Source organism: Bubalus kerabau, chromosome 12 (assembly GCF_029407905.1).
Source record: "Bubalus kerabau isolate K-KA32 ecotype Philippines breed swamp buffalo chromosome 12, PCC_UOA_SB_1v2, whole genome shotgun sequence".
NCBI lineage: Eukaryota > Metazoa > Chordata > Mammalia > Artiodactyla > Bovidae > Bubalus > Bubalus kerabau.
In genome coordinates this window covers 26593494-26615465 of record NC_073635.1, presented here as the reverse complement: position 1 = coordinate 26615465, position 21972 = coordinate 26593494, and the positions used below count along the sequence as shown (strand labels likewise).

The 21972-nt window shown below is 37.1% G+C and overlaps 1 protein-coding gene across 5 annotated transcripts in view; it reads left to right on the top strand.

Moving 5' to 3' along the window:
• Positions 1 to 21972, top strand: part of NBEA (neurobeachin) — a 661454-nt gene that overhangs the window by 392857 nt on the left and 246625 nt on the right. For all 5 annotated transcript variants that reach the window (XM_055542371.1, XM_055542373.1, XM_055542372.1 and 2 more), the window contains exon 38: positions 15202 to 15326. In XM_055542371.1, the coding sequence (XP_055398346.1) occupies positions 15202 to 15326 (125 nt within the window). The remainder of the gene's footprint in view (positions 1 to 15201; positions 15327 to 21972) is intronic.

Here is a 21972-nt window from a genome sequence, read left to right as displayed (position 1 = left end):
ACCTCCTTCAAAAGGTCCCATGCAGGCACTGCTGCACTCAGTGACTCCGACCCTCAATCAGGCCACCGCTGACCCACACCTCTGCCAGAGACTCCTGGACACTCATGGGCATGTCTGGGTCATTTTCTTGTGGGGTCACTGCTCTTTTCTCTTGGGTCCTGGTTCCCCCAAGGTTTTGTTTGTGCCCTCCAAGAGTCTGTTTCCACAGTCCTCTGTAAGTTCTGGTGGTTCTATGGAGGGGTTAATCACAATCTCCTCCAAGAGGGCTTATGTCATACCCAGGTCTGCTGCACCCAGAGCCCCTGTGGCAGGCCACTGATGACCCATACCACCACAAGAGACACTCAGACACAGTTCTGGCTCAGTCTCTGTGGGTTGGGCATGCGTTTTGTGTCCTTCCCAGGTCTGAGCAGCTCAGGCAACCAAGTGTTTGGTGAGCACACTGTCCCAGGTGTACCGTGCATTTTAATCACTTCCCCAGTCCCGGCCACTTAGTTTCCCGAGTGTGCCGTGTGTCTCCTCTGGATAGCTGATCTCAGGCTGCGACCCTCCTGGCGGATGTCAATCATCCAGGATCTCAGGAATCTGTGGTTAGCAGTTGGGAGCCTGCTCACAGTTTAGTGGAAGATGCTGGCTCTGGGGCTGAGATTGTAACAACCCCTTGCCTTCCAGCTCTGGCTGTCGCAAGCCTGCCTCTCTGCCTCTGAGCTCAGATCATGAACTCCTTATTGCCAAATTCAGACTTAAAGAAAGTAGGGAAAACCACTAGACCATTTAGATATTACCTAAATCAAATCCCTTATGATTTTACAGTAGAAGTGACAAATAGATTCAAGAGATTAGATCTGATAGAGTGCCTGAAGAACTATGGATAGAGGTTCATGACATTGTACAGGAGGCAGTGATCAAGAACATCCCCAAGAAAAAGAAATGCAAAAAGGTAAAATGGTTGTCTGAGGAGGCCTTACAAATAGCTGAGAAAAGAAGAGAAGGTAAAGGCAAAGGAGAAAAGGAAAGATATATGCATCTGAAAGCAGAGTTCCAGATAATAACAAGGAGAGATAAGAAAGCCTTCCTCGGTGATCAGTGCAAAGAAATAGAGGAAAACAATAGAATGGGAAAGACTAGAGAGCTCTTCCAGAATATTGGAGCCACCAAGGGAACATTTCATGCAAAGATGGATACAATAAAGGACAGAAATGGTATGGACCTAACAGAAGCAGAAGATATTAAGAAGAGGTGGCAAGAATACACAGAAAGAGCTTCATGACCCAGATAACCATGATGGTGTGATCACTCATCTAGAGCCAGACATCCTGGAGTGCAAAGTCAAGTAGGCCTTTGGAAGCATCACTACGAGCAAAGCTAGTGGAGGTGATGGTATTCCAGTTGAGCTATTTCAAATCCTAAAAGATGATGCTGTAAAAGTGCTGCACTCAATGTGCCAGCAAATGTGGAAAACTCAGCAGTGGCCACAGGACTGGAAAAGGTCAGTTTTCATTCCAGTCTCAAAGAAGGGCAATGCCAAAGATTATTCAGACTCCTGCAAAATTGCACTTATCTCACACACTAGCAAAGTAATCCTCAAAATTCTCCAAGCCAGGCTTCAACAGTACATGAACCATGAACTTCCAGATGTTCAAGCTGGATTTAGAAAAGGCAGAAGAACCAGAGATCAAATTGCCAACATCCGTTGGATCATCGAAAAAGCAAGAGAGTTCCAAAAAACATCTACTTTTACCTTATTGACTACACCAAAGCCTTTGACTGTGTGGATCACAGCAAACTGTGGGAAATTCTTAAAGAGATGGGAATACCGGACCACCTTACCTTCCTCCTGAGAAATCTGTATGCAGGTTAAGAAGCAACAGTTAGAATTGGACGTGGAACAACAGCCTGGTTCCAAATCAGGAAAGGAGGACGTCAAGGCTGTATATTGTCACCCTGCTTATTTAACTTCTATGCAGAGTACACCATGCAAAATGCCAGGCTGGATGAAGCACAAGCTGGAATCAAGATTTCCAGGAGAAATATCAATAACCTCGGATACCCAGATGATACCACCTTTATGGCAGAAAGTGAAGAAGAACTAAAGAGCCTCTTGATGAGAGTTCAAGAGGAGAGTGAAAAAGTTGGCTTAAAACTCAACATTCAAAAAGTAAGATCATGGCATCTGGTCCCATCACTTCACGGCAACTAGATGGGGAAACAATGGAAACAATGAGAGACTATTTTCTCGGGCTCCAAAATCACTGCAGATGGTGACTGCAGCCATGAAGTTAAAAGACACTTTCTCCTTGAAAGAAAAGCTATGACCAACCTAGACAACATATTAAAAAGCAGAGACATTACTTTATCAACAAAGGTCTGCCAGGTCAAAGGTATGGTTTTTCCAGTAGTCATGTATGGATGTGAGAGTTGGACTATAAAGAAAGCTGAGTGCAGAAGAATTGATCCTTTTCAACTGTGGTGTTGGAGAAGACTCATGAGAGTCCCTTGGACTGAAAGGGATCAAACCAGTCCATCTTAAAGGAAATCAGTCCTGAATATTCATTGGAAGGACTGATGCTGAAGCTGAAACTCTAATACTTTGGCCACCTAATGTGAAGAACTGACTCATTGGAAAAGATCCTGATGCTGGGAAAGATTGAAGGTGGGAAGAGAAGCGGACGACAGAGGATGAGATGGTTGGATGGCACCACCGACGCGATGGACATGAATTTGAATAGGCTCTGGGAGTTGATGATTGACAGGGAAGCCTGGTGTGCTACAGTTCATGGGGTCGCAAAGAGTCGGACATAACTCTGCGACTGAACTGAACGCCTCTTCTGATCTCACCCGGCGACCTCGTTGGTAAAGGTAACCCTTACAAGAAAGGAGTTAATAAGACTCCAATGGAAAGGCCCTTCCTCTTCAGCTTTTGGTTACAGAAAGCTCAAGAACCAGCTCTAACTCTTTGCTAGATACTCGACAACTGTATTTGTTCCTCTTTCTTTAGTAGAGATTCAGAATTTTCAAACATTGTAAATAAGTATTTTGTAAGGATTGAGCCCAATTTCTTGGACACCACACCTAAAATAGCTGCTCTCGTGTCTTCCAAAATTACAGAGAACCTGACCAGATGCTTATGGGCTTATTTTTCTCATCTCATTTTCACATGGAAAACTATCCCTTAAAGACTCAAAACCACTGTATTCCTTACAATACCAAAAAAACAGGCTCATAAGGAGCGTTGGTGCACCCGAAAAGCAAAAGGATAACATTTTTGTCCTCAAAAAAACTGCTTTCCCTGAAGAAAGCAAAATGCAAATTAGAGAATCAAATCAAACATACAGTACTCGATTAGGAGACTTTTCATTCAACAATAATAAATAAAAAAGAAATATAAGCCATCAGATATGATTAATTACTTTAAGGACAGAGTGATATTTTCTTGAATGATTTGTTCTGCCCTTTATCAAATAGATATCTGTCTACCTTCAAATTTGCAGTATAAATATATCTCTTTAAAATTACTGGGCAACATCACTGTGGCTTTTCAAAGGTCACCTTGAATAAACTAAGGGTTTTCTTGTGCAGTGTATTTTATGCTGAAAGCTTTTACTTTTCATGCACTAGGACTAAGATTATACTGTTATACTATAACCAAATGATACTACCTTTTTCTTTTTTTTTATTAAAAAATGTAAATTAGGAGCAAACAAGATGAAAAGAAGTTCAACAGATTGTCACTGCAGTAAACAATACAGTGGAAATGGAAGGGAGAGGGTAGCATAAGCTACCATGGAACCATCCTGAAGAGTAGCAACATTAAGAGAAAGTTAGACTTAACTCTGATTAAAGTAAGAAACCTGTAATGGAAACAAAATTTTAAGCAAAAAGTTGACTTTCCTACCCACTTTCTTCTTCATGCCTTTAAGGTGTTCGATTTGGCTGCTAACAAAGCTTTTCTCATTATTAAGTATGGTTTGTGCAATCTACATGTGTGTGCATGCTCAGCTGCACAGTTGTGTCTGACTCTTTGCGACCCCACAGACTGTAGCCCACCGGCCTCCTCTGTCCATGAAATTTTCCAGGCAAGAAGACTGAAGCAGGTTGCCATTTCCTAGTCCAGGTAATCTTCCCAACCAGGTTAATAGTATTCGCTTTTTTTTTTTCTTTTTTTTTTTTCATTTAAAGCTTCATTAAATTTAATTGGAAGCCTGGTTTAATTCATATACATTCATCAGTCACTGTCTCCCTGTCTGTGAATCCAAAACGTTTCAGAGTGTCTCAAAAATCATCATTCACAGTAACTCCTCCCCACTGGTAGGCATGGGAACAAATGACATGGACAGACGTTGGAATGCATCCCCCGTGATGTATTTGGAATCGTATCTTTCTTTTCAGGTTCAGTAATGCAGGGAGAGGGAACAAACTAGCCTGGCTTGAAAACCCTGGACCAAAGTCTAGGATTTGGCTTTGTAAACTGACTTTACAGTGTCAGGATGCGAGGGTACACTTTTCAAAGACAGGAAGGCTGCATTTTTTAGAAGTATCACCAATCACTTTGTCATTTAAATCACCAAATATAATACACAGCCTCAGGTCAGAGAGGATGTAAAAGTGTCAGAGAAATGAAACTTTGGGAGAAGTGCTTAGTAATACATAGGAGGGTTAGAACAGTACTAACAGCTAGACATATGTCAAATTTATCTATGTTGATTTATACTTTAGAGTGTATGTGTGTACACACACATAACATTGATGTAATGTAGATCACTAGGAATTAACTCAATAGTACACCAGACATGTTAAATAAAAGGTTGATGATTTTTCTTACGGAGGAGGACTAAGTGCCAATAAATACAGAATTTGTTTTTCCAACATACTTTGTAATCATGTTTCATTGGCATAGTCATGCTTGTGTACTGGCACATCCATTTATACAGTAAATTGTTTCCCCCATTTTTATTAAAGAGAATTTATCTCATCTCTTTCCTTTTTAACACTTACAAAAAAAAACTATAAATTTATTTACATTATGAAATGGACTGCAAACTGCACAAAGATAGGAATCATGTCTTTATATTCATCTATGGAGAAGGAAATGGCAACCCGCTCCAGTATTCTTGCCTAGAGAATCCCGTGGACAGAGGAACCTGGTGGGCTACAGTCCATGGGGTCGCACAGAGTCAGACACAACTAAAGTCGGACATTACTTTCAGAGTTAATACCCTCAAGATAGATCATTTCTTGGTTGCTCTCTCTACTGTTAGAGGCAGTGTGGTGTGAGCTAGGAAGTCAGCTGGGGTGAGGACAGATACTTCTGCCACCTACTGGTTGTTTAATCTTGGGCACTCCATTCAGCTTCCTGCATCTCCATTTCTTCATTTGTAAAATGTTGGGAAGTTATGGAGAGTAAATGACTTAATGCATACACAATACTTAGAAAAGTACCTGGAATACCATAATCTCTCAGTAAATACTGGCCCTTCTGGAAGTATTATTATTCTAGGAACTTACTCAGTTCTGGAGTTAGATTACAGTGACATAGGACCTTCAAATCTCAGTTCAACACAATTAAGGTTTATTTCTCCTTCATGCTACAAGTTCAGCCTGGGACAATAGGGAAGCTCTGCACATTGAAGTCACTCAGGGATGGAAAATGATGGAGACTCCACATCAGTGCTTGTTTTCTTGTTGCCTACAACAAAGGGAGGGGAACACAATAAATTCCCACTGACTCTTAAAACTTTTGTCTGGAAGTGACTCAAATCTGACATTTTATTTCCAAACAGATGGAGGAATGCCATCTACAGTGTGTTTGGAGGAGGAGAGGATAACAATTTTTAACTATTAGTCTGTTAGCATTTGTGTTTTTGGTCGATCTTGACAGAATTAGGTCATGCCCAGAAACCTTGAGATTAAGTGATCACCACCAGTTCTCTAGTCAAGCCAAAATTCAGTTCTGACTGTATTTTGTGTGTATGTTTAGCAAAATATTCTTTTGTTCCTTTTACTCTTTTGTCTGCTCCGCTGGATAGTTTTTGTTATCAAATATCAAGTAACCAATTAACTGTTCAATTGTGCCTCACCAGGTAAATTCATTTTTCCTTCTAGCTTACAAAGGTGATTGATTCCTGGCTGGGGTTGGGGGTGTGGAGGCGGGGATATCCTTTTTAAGAAAATTGAGTGCATTCTAATAAGTCTAAAATGTAACTTATCAGAAATTTCCTGGAGAAAAGTGATGCTTCCTGAACCCTATTTGTGCTAAAATAACACCAAATTCCAATTAGTGAACAGTGTTACATTGATAGTGACGTTAATTATCATAATACAACCTAACTGGGAATCTTCCTTTCGTTAATTACTGGCTCTTTACCTCCTCTTTTCTGGAAATTATGTACTATACTTGTAAAATCACAATCATGAATAAAATGTGTATATAATGCTCAGTGTTTCTACAGTCAGTCTTGAAAGGCAAAACAAAGCTATAAGGACCAAAATATATAAATATTGAGAAATAGTACATATGATAGCACATTCATCCTCCCAGCTGACATCATTAGAGCTTTCACACATGAGCTCATAGCTGCTATAAACTTGCACATACAAGTGAAATTTCAGTGCAGCATGACTACCTGCACAACCATGAGAGCGATGGCACGGTGGGTCCGCTGTGTGTCCACCTGACTGCTCTCCGAGTGCAGGAAATCTAAATGAGCTCTCCTTCAAGAAGAGAAGTGCTTGTTGACCTTATGTAAGGTATTAAAAGACTCTCTTAGAGTACTCAAAATTTAGTCACCTAAATAGGTACATCACAGAGTAAAAAATTTTGATGGTGCTTGCAAATTATTAATCACATCTAGGGTTAAAACTTACTGAAAACTTAGAGTAGTTTTAAAGTTAAAATTTTTTTAAGTTAATTATGTTTTAATTAAAAATTAAAAATTTGAATTAATAATTTAAAAATTAGAGTAGTCTCTATTATCTTTTTTCCTGGAATAGTTCACATGTTACAGAAGAATATAGCTAAATGCATCTGTTGAAATATTAAATAAGAGGTGTGGTAGAGGAGTGTTAAAGGGTCAATAATACATATTCAATTTCAGTGGGAAAGCAGGATGAATAACGTGAGTGAGAATAAAAGGAAAGGAATATATCTTATACATATTAATCTGCTAAAATATATCTTCAGCACCAAGAACATTGCCTAATACAGGATAAGTACTCAGTAAATATATTTTTGAATGAAAACATTGAAGAAAGGAGAGAACAAAATAAGTGAATATTCATTTTAATGGATGATGCTGTTTGCTCAGAGTTGAAAGCACAACTCTCAATACCTGTCTTATACTCACACTATCTTTAAATTATAAACAGAAAAACAAGCATGATTCAAAGGAAACAGAACTTTGGTGTTTTTTAAAGAGTTTATGTCTGTTCAAATATTGAAAATCCTGCAAATGATCAAAGACCAGACTCTCAGTAATATCAAGATAATTTCCACACAGAAAATAGGGAAAACACCAGAAGAACAAATCAGAGAATAAATATCTGAATTTTCTCAATTCCCACTTCCCTCAAAAAAGAAAAAAGATAATAGATTTTAGATTTTAGAAATTACAGATAAAAACGTTTTTATTATTATGGTCTATTCAGATCCTCTGCCCATTTTTCAATCAGGCTGTTTGGTGTTTTTGTTGTTTTGTTTTACAAGTTCATGATACATGGATATTAACCTCTCATCAGATATAGAAATATGGTTCCCTAGTATTTTTTCTGATTTGGTAGGCTGCCTCTTCATTTTATTGATTTTTTTCTATGCAGAAACTTTTTAGTTTGATTTAGTTCCACTTGTTTGTTTTTATTATTGCCTTTGCTTTCCATGTGTGCTAAGTCACTTCAGTCGTAGCCAACTCTTTCTGACCCTATGAACTGCAGCCCTCCAGTCTCCCCTGTCTGTGAGGATTCTCTAGGCAAGAATACTGGAGTGGGTTGCCTTGTCTTTCTCTAGGGGATCTCCCTGACCCAGGGATCAAACCCATGTCTCTTATGTCTCCTATACTGGCAGGCAAGTTCTTTACCACTAGTGCCACCAAGGGATCTTTTGATATCAAATTCAGAAACTCATTGCCAAGACAGATGTCAAGGAGCTTACTGCCTGTGTTTCCTTCTAAGAGTTTTATGGTTTCAGGTCTTATGTTTTAAAGCCTTTGACTCATTTTTAGTTAATTTTCATGTATCATGTAAGGTTGGTCTAGCTTTATTCTTTTGCATGTGGCTGTTCAGTTTTCCCAACACCATTTTTCAAAGAGACTGTCCTTTTTCCATTGTGTATTCTTGTCTCCTTGGCCATAAATTAACTGAGATAAAAAAATATGTCAATTTATTTCTGGGCTCTCTATTCTGTTTCATTATGTGTCTGTTTTTATCTCAATATCATACTGTCTTGGTTCATATAGCTTTGTAATATAGTTTGAAGTCAGGAAGCATGATGCTTCCAGCTTTGCTATCTCTCTCTCAGGATTGCTTTGTCTATTTGGGCCATTTGTGGTTCCATACAAATCTTAGGATTCTACGTTCTATTTTTGTGAAAAATACCATTGTAATTTTGATAGAGATTGCATTGAATCTGTAGAGTGTTTTGGATAATAGGAACATTTCAACAGAATCAATTCTTTCAATCTGTGAGCATGGAATATAATTTTTTTTTTTTGTCTCTACTTCAATTTCTTTCTTCAGTGTCTTTGTTTTCATCATACAGGTCTTTCACCTCTTTGGTTAATTTTATTCCTAGGTATTCTTTTTGACATAGTTGTGAATGGGGTTTTTCTTAACTTCTCTTTCTGATAGTTCATTAGCTATAGTCATTTTTAACATATGTCTTTGTATAGCTTTTTAGTGTTGCTCTAATTAGGTTGCTCAATAATTCAGTTCAGTTCAGTTGGTCTCTCAGTCGTGTCCGACTCTTTGTGACCCCATGGACCACAGCACGCCAGGCCTCCCTGTTCATCATCAACACCCAGAGTCTACTCAAACTCACCTACATTGAGTTGGTGATGCCATTCAATCATCTCATCCTCTGCTGTCCCCTTCTCCTCCAATCTTCAGTCTTTCCCAGCATCAGGGTCTTTTAAATGAGTCAGCTCTTCCTATCAGGTGGCCAAAATATTTGAGTTTCAGCTTCAACATCAGTCCTTCCAGTGAACACTCAGGATTGACCTCCTTTAGGATGGACTTGTTGGATCTCTTTGCAGTCCAAAAGACTCTTGTCTTCTACAACACCACAGTTCCAAAGCATCAATGTTTCAGCGCTCAGCTTTCTTTATAGTCCAACTCTCACATCCATACATGACTACAGGAAAAACCATAGCCTTAACGAGACGGACCTCTGTTGATAAAGTAATGTCTCTGCTTTTTAATATGCTGTCTAGATTGGTCATAACTTTCCTTCCAAGGAGTAAGCATCTTTTAACTTCATGACTGCAGTCACCATCTGTAGTGATTTTGGAGCCCAAGAAAATAAAGTCTGTCACTGTTACCATTGTTTCCCCATCTGTTTGCGATGAAGTGGTGGAACCAGATGCCATGATCTTCGTTTACTGAATGTTGAGCTTTAAGCCAACTTTTTCACTCTCCTCTTTCACTTTCATCAAGAGGCTCTTTAGTTCTTCTTCACTTTCTGCCATAAGGGTGGTGTCATCTGTGTATCTGAGGTGATTGATATTTCTCCTGGCAGTCTTGATTCCAGCTTGTGCTTCCTCCAGCCCAGCGTTTCTCATGATGTACTCTGCATAGAAGTTAAATAAGCAGGGTGACAATATACAGCCTTGACCTACTGCTTTTCCTATTTGGAACCAGTCCGTTGTTCCGTGTCCAGTTCTAACTGTTGCTTCTTAACCTGCATACACATTTCTCAAGAGGCAGGTCAGGTGGTCTGGTATTCCCATCTCTTTCAGAATTTTCCAGTTTATTGTGATCCACACAGTCAAAGGCTTTGTCATGGTCAATAAAACAGGAATAAATGTTTTTCTGGAACTCTCTTGCTTTTTTGATGATCCAGCAGATGTGGGCAATTTGATCTCTGATTCCTCTGTCTTTTCTAAAACCAGCTTGAACATCTGGAAGTTCACAGTTCACATATTGTTGAAGCTTGGGTTGGAGAATTTTGAGCGTTACTTTACTAGAGTGTGAGATGAGTGCAATTGTTTGGTAGTTTGAACATTCTTTGGCATTGCCTTCTTTGGGAATGGGATGAAAACTGACCTTTTCCAGTCCTGTGGCCGCTGCTGAGTTTTCCACACTTGCTGGCATATTGAGTGCAGAACTTTCACAGCATCATCTTTCAGGATTTGAAATAGCTCAACTGGAATTCCATCACCTCCACTAGCTTTGTTCGTAGTGATGCTTCCTAAGGCCCACTTGACTTCACATTACAGGATGCCTGGCTCTAGGTGAGTGATCACACCATCGTGATTATCTGGATCATGAAGATCTTTTTTGTACAGTTCTTCTGTGCATTCTTGCCACCTCTTCTTAATATCTTCTGCGTCTGTTAGGTCCATACCATTTCCCTCCTTTATTGAGCCCATCTTTGCATGAAATGTTCCCTTGGTATCTCTGATTTTCTTGAAGAGCTCTCTAGTCTTTCCCATTCTATTGTTTTCCTCTATTTCTTTGCATTGATCACTGAGGAAGGCTTTCATATCTCTCCTTGCTATTCTTTGGAACTCTGCATTCAAATGGGTATATCTTTCCTTTTCTCCTTTGCTTTTCACTTTTCTTCTTTTCACAGCTGTTTGTAAGGCCTCCTCAGACAGCCATTTTGCTTTTTTGCATTTCTTTTTCTTGGGGATGGTCTTAATCCCTGTCACCTGTATAATGTCATGAACCTCCATCCATAGCTCAATAATTAGGTTGCTCTAATTATTACATTCTATCTACATAGCTCATCACAGTCTACTTGTGGTAGACTGTGAAGTATAGAAATTTTTACCTGTGTGTGTGTGTGTGTGTGTGTGTGTGTGTGTGTGTGTGCACTCAGTTGTATCATACTCTTTGCAACCCCATGATCTATAGCTCACCAGGCTCCTCTGTCCGTGAAATTCTCCAGTCAAGAATACTGGAGTTGGTTGCCATTTCCTTCAGGAGATCTTCGTGATTCGGGGTGAAACTCACGTTCTTTGTGTCTCCTGCTTTGGGAGGCAGGTTCTTTACCAGCTGAGCCATCGGTGAAACCCTTCCATCACTTTACACTCCCTCATTTATATTTGTTTTAAACATTACCTCTGTACACAATTTAGGCACAACTGCCACATCAGGCAATGTTGTAATTTTCGCTTCAAAAGCAAAATTGTGTTCTCAATTTTGAGAACACTTGAGGAAAAGTAAAGCCTGTTCTTGCTTCCCTGTGTTTATGATTGCCATTAGCCATTGTTTTAGACTAGTTCTGAGGCTGACAAATTCTTTTTCATTGTCTGAAAATATTTTCATTTCTTCTTTATTCCTAAAGCATATTTTCACTGTTTGTAGGATTCTGGGTTGACATTGCTTTTAGCACATAGCAAAAATTTTACACTTCCCCTGACCACCATAGCTTTGAATGTGAAATATGCTGTCATTCTAATTGCTTTACCTCTATGGAAGAGATGTCATTTTTCTCTGGCTGCCTTTTACATTTTCCTATGTCCTTATTTTTCAGAACTTTAATTATAGCATGTCTTAGCAAAGATTTCTTTGGGTTTACTGTGCTTCTGTGTGTTTCTTATGTTCACTCAGCTTCCTAAATCTATGCACATTTATGTTTTTCTCTTTTTCAAATTTGGGAAGTACTGAGCCATTATTTCTTCAGACTCTATTTTAGTCCTGCTTTCTTTCTCATCTCCTTCCAGGACTCCAGTAACCCAAATGTTAGATGTTGTAATCCATAAATCTCTGAGGCGCTGTTCAATTTTTTTCAGTCTGTTTACTCTCTACTGTTCAGATTGGTTAATTTCTATTGTTCTATCTTCTGGTTAACTAAATATTTTTTTTCTTCTGTCCCCTTCATTCTTCTGTTAAACCCGTCTACTAAGGTTTTTATTTTTTTTCCACTATATTTAATAGTTCTTAAATTTCCATTTGGTACCTCTTTATATCATCTGTTTTATTTATTTATTTATTTTGCTGGAACTGTTTGCTGAGTCTTTCCTTGTTTTTTTCTTTCAAGTATGTTCCTAATTGCTCACTGAAGCCTAGCCTTTTTCATCATGGCTGGTTTAAAATCCTTGTCAGGAAATTCTAATATCCTTGTCATCTCAGCATTGGCATCTATTGATGATCTTTTTACATTCCATTTGAGATCTTCCAGATTCATGGTATAACAAGTAATTTGAAATTGAAACATGATGTTTTAAGTTATTATTTTCTGAGATATTTTTATCTCATTTAACTCTTCTATTTTAGATGACTTTCTCTTACATCGCTCCACCAGGGCAGGTAGGGAGAACAGCCTCTTCACCACCAGATGGAGATAGCAATCTAGGTTCCCCACTTCCCCTCCACTGACATCTAGGGAGTGGGCAACTCTTTATTACTGCTTGCCAGGGGTGGGAGTTCCAGCTCCCCACATGCTGTCCACTATTAGAGGGGTGGGGGGTAGCCTCATTGCTTTCCATTAGTAGTAGAAGTCCTGACTGTACTGTGCTCCTTCCAGTACCATCCCATAGGAAAGGGAGAAGGATGCCTCATTCTGTCCATAGGGGAAAGAAATGCAGGCTCTCCACGTGTTCTCCACTGACCCCTTGAGGGTGGGGCACCTGGTCAACAACCAGCAGAGATGAGGGTCCTGGCTCCTTCTTTCACTTTCTCTGATATCACCACCCCAGTGTGGGTGTGAGGGCACCCCATTAGACCATCATGAGGTTTCAGATCTACATTCTCCATTCATCCTCTGCTAGTGTGTGTCTGTGGGAACATAGCTTCTCTATGGTGTTTGGTTGGAGTACAGTAATTGTCATCAAGTTTCCTGTCTTCCTAGGATGCCCTTTTCTTCATCTTTCTGCTAGAGAAACATGCTTTTAAGGGGCTTTTCCTTTTTTTTTTTTTTGTCTGTACCTGTTGTCCTGTCTGGATTGCTAGCTTCTTTGCCTCTAAATCTGGGGTATCTGAGACAAAAAAATAAACCAGGGAGGTTTTATTTTTAAGTTTTATTTGAGTTTTATTTTATTTTAAAATAAACTCACCACTTTGTTGTTCTCAGGCCCTGTGGTCCTTAACCTGTCTGCCTTCCATGCTCCATTCAGAATTTTGTTATTTTTGTTTTGTATATTTGTATCATCCAATTTATTTTTAAGTTATATTTAATTGGACGAATAGAGGAAAGTATGTCTGTGGTTAGAAACTGGCGAAAACATCAGATATCAGGTTTCTGCACATCAAATTGGTTACTTAAATTTAACATACTTTCAAGGAAAATCATTATAGCAAGTGGTATTCCTCAAACTATTAGAATTAATTTGCATTTGTAGGGAAAGAAATTATCCTGTTTTAAATTAATGACAGAGGTACACTATTTGTAATAATTAATCAACAGATAATCCTTATTTTGACAGAAAAATAATATGTTTAGAAAAACAAGTATATTAAAATACACTTTAAATGATTATAATTTTAATGTTTTTATGTATCCCTTATATTGATATGTCCTTTTACAATTAAGTTATAGAAAAAATCAAATAGCCATAAAATGTAAAATTTTTGTTCTCAATAACTATGATTTTCTGCAGATTTTCAAAGTAACAAAAATTGTTTTAAATTAATTCATTGAATGCTTATTAAAATCATAATATGTGCCAGACATTGTGCTAGAGAGATAATGATGAGCAAATTGTATGGTTTCTGCCTTAATCAAGCACAGTGTTCTCGTATAATAAAATATCAAAGTAAAAACTGAAATTGAACCTTCTGTGAAAGCATTTTATATGTTTTTATGAGTGGTGATGCTCAGGAAAGTCAGAATGTTGATATTATCTTTTGAGTCTATGTCTCCAAGTATTATACAGAGAGAAACAGACTTTTCAAGCAGCAGCATTTATCACTAATGTTTACAAAACTAAATTGAACTTAAAAGTGATATCGTAAAATGTTCCATCAATATACAACAAATATATTTCAGTTGTTTTCTCTAATATCACGTAGATTTTTAACATTGGTTTAAAGTGTAACATAGTTTAGACAGTGTTACCCGATGATGGCCATGATTGTTAATGGCTTGTATTAGCTGAAAGCTGTAAAATCATCCAAGGACTCTGTGAGCATTAGAATAATAATTTACCAAGACAATTACCACATACTGGAATTTTTTGCAGCTCTAATTCAGTATTATTAATAATGGATAAAATTGCACTTTTCTCAGGTTGCTGTGGGCAGTAGGGAATTATTTCAATGAATATTTCAGCACATTATTTTAATCATTGTTCCACCAAATCCAAGTGGGCAATATTTTATAGTTCTTAATTCAGTTACTAAGAAACCATGGTCATTAAATTGCAAACTATTTGTAGTGAGGTCTATCCTGTGATTTACAAGCCTTGTTAAAAACAGTGTAAAAGAATGCAAACTATGCCATTAATACTTGTAATTTGATGCTGCATTTGTTCTAAACTCCCAGTGATTAATGTTTTTAGTAAAAGAAGGAACATTGTATGGAAAGCAGACCTGAATGTTATAATGCCTAAAATATGAGAATGTTACTATTTTAAGTTTGTTCATTTGCAGAGAAAACATAAGTATACAAATGCAATTGTAAAACAGAAATATCTCAAAAGTTACCTTAATTTTCCAATGAGACTAAAGAAATAAAGATTTAATTGTATTCGTTATTAAGAGTTAGATTTACCATAATATATAATGCCATTCACGTTCTTGAGGGGTTGAATGTGTGAAAGTTGCTCAGTCATGTCCGACTCCTTGCAGCCCCATGGGCTATACAGTCCAGGAAACTCTCCAGGCCAGAATACTGGAGTGGATAACCTTTGCTTCTCCAGGGGATCTTCCCAACCCAGAGATTGAACCCAGGTCTCCAGATAATATTTAATCCTAATAAAAAGAAAGTGTGCAAAGCTTTTAAATTTTATTGTGTAAACAGTCTGTTAATTCATATAACTTGAAAAAGTGTATTTCCAGTTATACATCATTATTAATAATCATTCTTATTTTTCATGTTCCCATTCTTAGCCAATTGCATGATTTCTGGCGTTTGGATTACTGGGAAGATGATCTTCGTCGAAGGAGACGGTTTGTCCGTAATGCATTTGGCTCCACTCATGCTGAAGCGTTGCTCAAAGCTGCGATCGAGTACGGTGAGTACCGGTGCCTCTTACACTGGAATGCTCCTCCATTGTGAGGTGACTCTCTGTGGTTGATAGTTCTTTTTTCTTTCAGTACCTTTTCAGGTTCTCCATGTCGTAAGTCAAAAATGTTACATTCTACTTTATTGTGCAGCATCATTTAGGTTACACTTAATTAACCCAGTATTTCTCCCACTTGATGTATGTTAGACTCTTCAGCTTCCTGTAATAGATTAGGAAGACTTTACATAATTGGTGATTACCCACCACCTTCTCACACAGCCTAAAACAAGAGTAAAGTCATTTTCCTTTTCAGCATGTTTCAAACTTTGGTCTTTCAGATTTTTTTCACTTAAAAAATTTACTATTGTAACTGTGTATTCAAATTTATATATTTTTATGTATAATTTGTGTGGGTATGTGTACATATGTACACTGTGTGAGTATACATGAAATATATATACAAACATGTGTACTGTTATGTATATACACATATACCTGCACATGCTTGAGTATTTAAATATTAATAATCTCACTATATGGCATTCTCTATTTTAACCCTATTCTATTCTATCATTTTCAGTCTAATAAAATAAATAATGCCTCCATATGCCCATGTAAGTTCACAATCCTCCAACTGCAAATAAAGTTTGAAAAATACCATCCTATATTAAAGATAGCATGAGCTATCACACTACAGTAGACTTGCATCCTAAATTGTCCTTTATAAAATGTGCAATAAATAGTAAATATCAAAATATTTTTTGTAATTTAATAAAAATGCTGCTTTTCTAATTAAATAAAAATTTAATAAAAATACAATTTTTTTAAATTACAAAATTTTTTGTAATTTAATAAAAATTTAATAAAAATTAAAATTAATAAATTTAATTTTAAAAACCTAAATACTTTAGATTTCTGTCCACCAAAAAGTGTACATAGGGCTATTCTGTCTGTGCACCTAATTTTAAATAGTCTAAGAAATTTAAGTTTGATTGATCATGTCACAATTTTATAAACCACATACCCTCAGAAAATACCATAATTGAATACTGTCCATATATTTTTGTTATTAACTACTTTTATTCTCACAGTCACTTGATTTTTGGTTTTTTTTTGGTTTTTTTTTTTTTTTGAGAGTAATAAGTGAGCCATGGGGCTTCCCGGGTGGCTCAGTGGTAAAGACAAGGATTCTATCCCTGGTTCAGAACATCCCCTGGAGTGGGAGATGGCAACTCACTCCAGTATTCTTGCCTGGAAAATCCCATGGCCAGAGAAGCCTGGTGGGCTACAGTCTGTGGGGTCACAAAAGACTTGAACTTTACATAGTGACAAAACAACACCAACACACAATAGTGAGCCATGTGTTTTGATGCCATTCATGTTCTGATAGATTAAATAGAGAAAATATGTAACCTTAATAGAAAGAAAATGTACACAGCTTTGAATATTTACTGTATAAACAGTCTGTGAATTGATATAGTTTACTGAGGATCACAACAAAAATAAATATGTGAGGATTCCAGACTCCTCTGTCCATGGAATTCTCCAGGCAAGAATACTGGAGTGGGTAGCCATTCCCTTCTCCAGGGGACCTTCCTGACCCAGAGATTGAACCCCAGTCTTCTGCACTGCAGGCAGATTCTTTATAGTCTGAGCCACCAGGGAAGCCCAAAAACTATTATACCTAAAATAATACTATACAGTAAAAGTAACTACAGGAGAGACAGTGCTAAAACATATATATATATATTAATAATATATATATATATTATAGTTGATTTGTACTGTAGGTGATTTCTTTAATCAACTCAAAAAAAAAAATCACCTAAGGATTCTGATACCTAAGGAATTAATACCAACTTAAAATGAGTTGTTACCTTTATGTCTTACAAAAGAAATTCTTAAAAATATCTACTTAAAACAGCATGCTTTATAATATGAATTTAAAATTTTTAAAACTTTATTTTATATACATCCATTTAGCAATTTTCATAAACATCTGAAAACAATATGTATTTTTTTAATTTTTTTTTTATTTTATTTTATTTTTAAACTTTACAATATTGTATTAGTTTTGCCAAATATCGAAATGGATCCGCCACAGGTATACATGTGTTCCCCATCCTGAACCCTCCTCCCTCCTCCCTCCCCATACCATCCCTCTAGGTCGTCCCAGTGCACCAGTCCCAAGCATCCAGTATCGTGCATCGAACCTGGACTGGCAACTCGTTTCATACATGATATTATACATGTTTCAATGCCATTCTCCCAAATCTTCCCACCCTCTCCCTCTCCCACAGAGTCCATAAGACTGTTCTATACATCAGTGTCTCTTTTGCAGTCTCGTACACAGGGTTATTGTTACCATCTTTCTAAATTCCATATATATGCATTAGTATACTGTATTGGTGTTTTTCTTTCTGGCTTACTTCACTCTGTATAATAGGCTCCAGTTTCATCCACCTCATTAGAACTGATTCAAATGCATTCTTTTTAATGGCTGAGTAATACTCCATTGTGTATATGTACCACCGCTTTCTTATCCATTCATCTGCTGATGGACATCTAGGTTGCTTCCATGTCCTGGCTATTATAAACAGTGCTGCGATGTACATTGGGGTACACGTGTCTCTTTCCCTTCTGGTTTCCTCAGTGTGTATGCCCAGCAGTGGGATTGCTGGATCATAAGGCAGTTCTATTTCCAGTTTTTTAAGGAGTCTCCACACTGTTCTCCATAGTGGCTGTACTAGTTTGCATTCCCACCAACAGTGTAAGAGGGTTCCCTTTTCTCCACACCCTCTCCAGTATTTATTACTTGTAGACTTTTGGATCGCAGCCATTCTGACTGGCGTGAAATGGTACCTCATAGTGGTTTTGATTTGCATTTCTCTGATAATGAGTGATGTTGAGCATCTTTTCATGTGTTTGTTAGCCATCTGGATGTCTTCTTTGGAGAAATGTCTATTTAGTTCTTTGGCCCATTTTTTGATTGGGTCATTTATTTTTCTGGAGTTGAGCTGTAGGAGTTGCTTGTATATTTTTGAGATTAGTTGTTTGTCAGTTGCTTCATTTGCTATTATTTTCTCCCATTCTGAAGGCTGTCTTTTCACCTTGCTAATAGTTTCCTTTGATGTGCAGTAGCTTTTAAGGTTAATTAGGTCCCATTTGTTTATTTTTGCTTTTATTTCCAATATTCTGGGAGGTGGGTCATAGAGGATCCTGCTGTGATGTATGTCAGAGAGTGTTTTGCCTATGTTCTCCTCTAGGAGTTTTATAGTTTCTGGTCTTACGTTGAGATCTTTAATCCATTTTGAGTTTATTTTTGTGTATGGTGTTAGAAAGTGTTCTAGTTTCATTCTTTTACAAGTGGTTGACCAGTTTTCCCAGCACCACTTGTTAAAGAGATTGTCTTTAATCCATTGTATAGTCTTGCCTCCTTTGTCGAAGATAAGGTGTCCATATGTGTGTGGATTTATCTCTGGGCTTTCTATTTTGTTCCATTGATCTATATTTCTGTCTTGTGCCAGTACCATACTGTCTTGATGACTGTGGCTTTGTAGTAGAGCCTGAAGTCAGGTAGGTTGATTCCTCCAGTTCCATTCTTCTTTCTCAAGATCACTTTGGCTATTTGAGGTTTTTTGTATTTCCATACAAATTGTGAAATTATTTGTTCTAGCTCTGTGAAGAATACCGTTGGTAGCTTGATAGGGATTGCATTGAATCTATAAATTGCTTTGGGTAGTATACTCATTTTCACTATATTGATTCTTCCAATCCGTGAACATGGTATGTTTCTCCATCTATTAGTGTCCTCTTTGATTTCTTTCACCAGTGTTTTATAGTTTTCTATATATAGGTCTTTAAAACAATATGTAATAGAGGTTGTGCTGGCATGATATTATTAGTGACACTGAGTTGCCAATACCACATTTGTATAGGATTCACATTATACCACATTTGTCATTCTACAGGTTGCTTGTATAAAGGGTTTGTTAGAAAAATATTTATTTTGCTTCTCTATAAAAATGGATGCCTTATTGTGTATGTTCAATTTGTAAAATGTCTCTTTTGCTAAACCAGTGTCAATCCTTATCAGACATAAACTTATTTTTTTATTAACACCTTTTTAAGATTGTCATGTATTTTAGTAATACAGTAACCACTATTAATGTATCTAAACTAAAATATTAAATTCTGATTTTTAAGTAGATGAAAGATATAGGTGATAGTAAACATCTGTGTAGTATAAATGTGTCTTAAAATATATAGTGATTTATGAGGGCTTCCCAGGTGGTGCTAGTGGTAAAGAACTTCCTGGCCAATACAGGAGACATAAGAGATGCAGGTTTGATCCCTGGGACAGGAAATCTCCTGGAGCAGGGCCTGGCAACCTACTCCAGTGTTCTTGCCTGGAAAATCCCATGGACAGAGGAGCATGGTGAGCTACACAGTCCATGGGGTCACAGAGAGTCAGACGTGACTGAAGTGACTTAGCACAGCATGACACAGGTGTTTATGAATTTTGAATAGTAGATCATTGGAAATATTCAGAACCTATTATCCCTCCTGAGTTGGATTCTTTGATAAAAGGAAGGTAGTGTATGTTTTTATGTTATGCATGCACATGTATGCCATGAAGCATTCAGGACATCTACATGGTGCCCATGCCAGGTCTACTTTGTAGTCACTCCTGGAGGTAAGGTAGAGTGTTCTATCCTGTGGTCAGTCGCCTCAGTCGTGTCCAACTCTTTATGATCCCATGGACTGTAGCCCGCCAGACTCTCTGTCCATGGATTTCTCCAGGCATTGAACCCGTGGGATCTTCCCAACCCAGGGATTGAACCCATGGTTCCTGCATCTCCTGCATTGCAGGGAGACTCTTTTACTGCTGAGCCACCTGGGAAGCCCCTAGGATGGGTAGTAGAAGACAAAAAAGAACTCAAACAATTCTACTTCCAGAAACAGTTCTAGAACACTCCTCTTCAACTTCACATCGGAGGACTTTAGGAAGTGGGTAGAAGGTAGGGAGTAAGGTGAAGTATGGAGGATGTGCAGAGGTGAGTGAAAAGTGCTCCCTGGAGTGATCTGTACCTAGAAGTAGAAAGAGGAATTACAGATGGCCAGGAACATAGTCCTGTATCTTCTCCCAAACACTTTTGTGCCTTCTAACCTATGTATAAAGTATTTCTTCAGAAGAAATAGGAAGTAAATGTCAGTAATTATTACAAAGCACTTCATTCAATGAAAATAGATGTTGAAAGACTTAATTGAAAACATATTTTGTATATTTTAAAGAAAGCTTTTGTATTCACATTTTCCCAGAACATTCATAAAAGCTAACAAAACTCAGACCATCATCTGGCCACTCTGCCTGCCATTAAACATTTAAATGTGTTTTAAGTACCTTAAAGTCTGGCACTGTGTAGACTAACATCCAAATGATTTAATGTTTTGGTTTGTGTAGATGTAGATGAAGGGTATAAATATAGCACAAACCTACAAATTTTGAGAGAGCTTCTAGAACAAATTGAAATTCAATTATTTCTTCTTCTGTATTCAATAATTGCAGTATTTCAAATTCTGTCTTGAAAGTTAAACATTAAATGCACAGAGAAACTCTGCTTTAATCTATAGTCAGTTTGGTTTTTTTTTTTTTTTTTCTGTTCATCTACATTGTGGCAACAAAATTGTTTTAGGAACAACAGGATATTTTATGACTGGAATGTTAAGTATGGCTAGAAGTATTTGAATCAGTGATCTAAGTTTTCAGAATGTTAACCAAGTCGTACAAGCTGAAAGAATAACCTAAAATTATTTAAATAGAGAATATTTATTTACATGGCCATCAAAGCAGTCCCTGAGATTGATCACTGGTCATGTCTCTCTGTTCGTGTAGTACACTATGTTTCAAGAATGTGAGCCTATATCAATATAACAGAAGTGAAACAATTTGCAGAGTTAATGTTTTAATAAATATGTTTTGAATCAGTAGACTTTTCCTTCAATTCAAACATTTTAGATTAAATTATACTTAAACTTTTGTGTACTGGGCAGAAACAGCTGCAATTTAAATTTCATGACATTATTTTTAGGTAATTCATTTGGAGCCACAAAACAAATACATTAGCAATAAAATACATTAGCAATACTTTCTTTTAAATGAACAAATAATCAGAATTGAATATATTTTCAAAGAGACATAAAAGAGAATTATTTCATATTTACATTGAAAAGTGTTTTCTTGCATTTCATTATTGAAACTTTTGGTTGACCTTTTTCAGTTGGAAAACATCCTTAGCACTGATGGAGTTTTTCATGCTTCTTAGTAATACTAATGAGTTGAATAATTTATGAGGTTGTCATGTGCAAAAGATTTGGTGTGATTTGATATACTTTTAGCCTCTGGTGTTGGAATGTGATTAATAAAAACCTAGAGGCATGTAATTTTTTTCCTGGTGTTTAATGTTCTAATTTCAAATGTACTCAATGTGCTATTTCAGTATTTTCTAATACTAAAATCTCATTAAAGTGCAAATTTAATTGATTATAAGGAATTTTGCAGACCATAGCAATGGAAGAATATAGTGAAAATATTTTAAACTATAAATTCATCTTTTGATCTGCTGGACTTGCTTCTTCAGGGCAAATTAGCTAA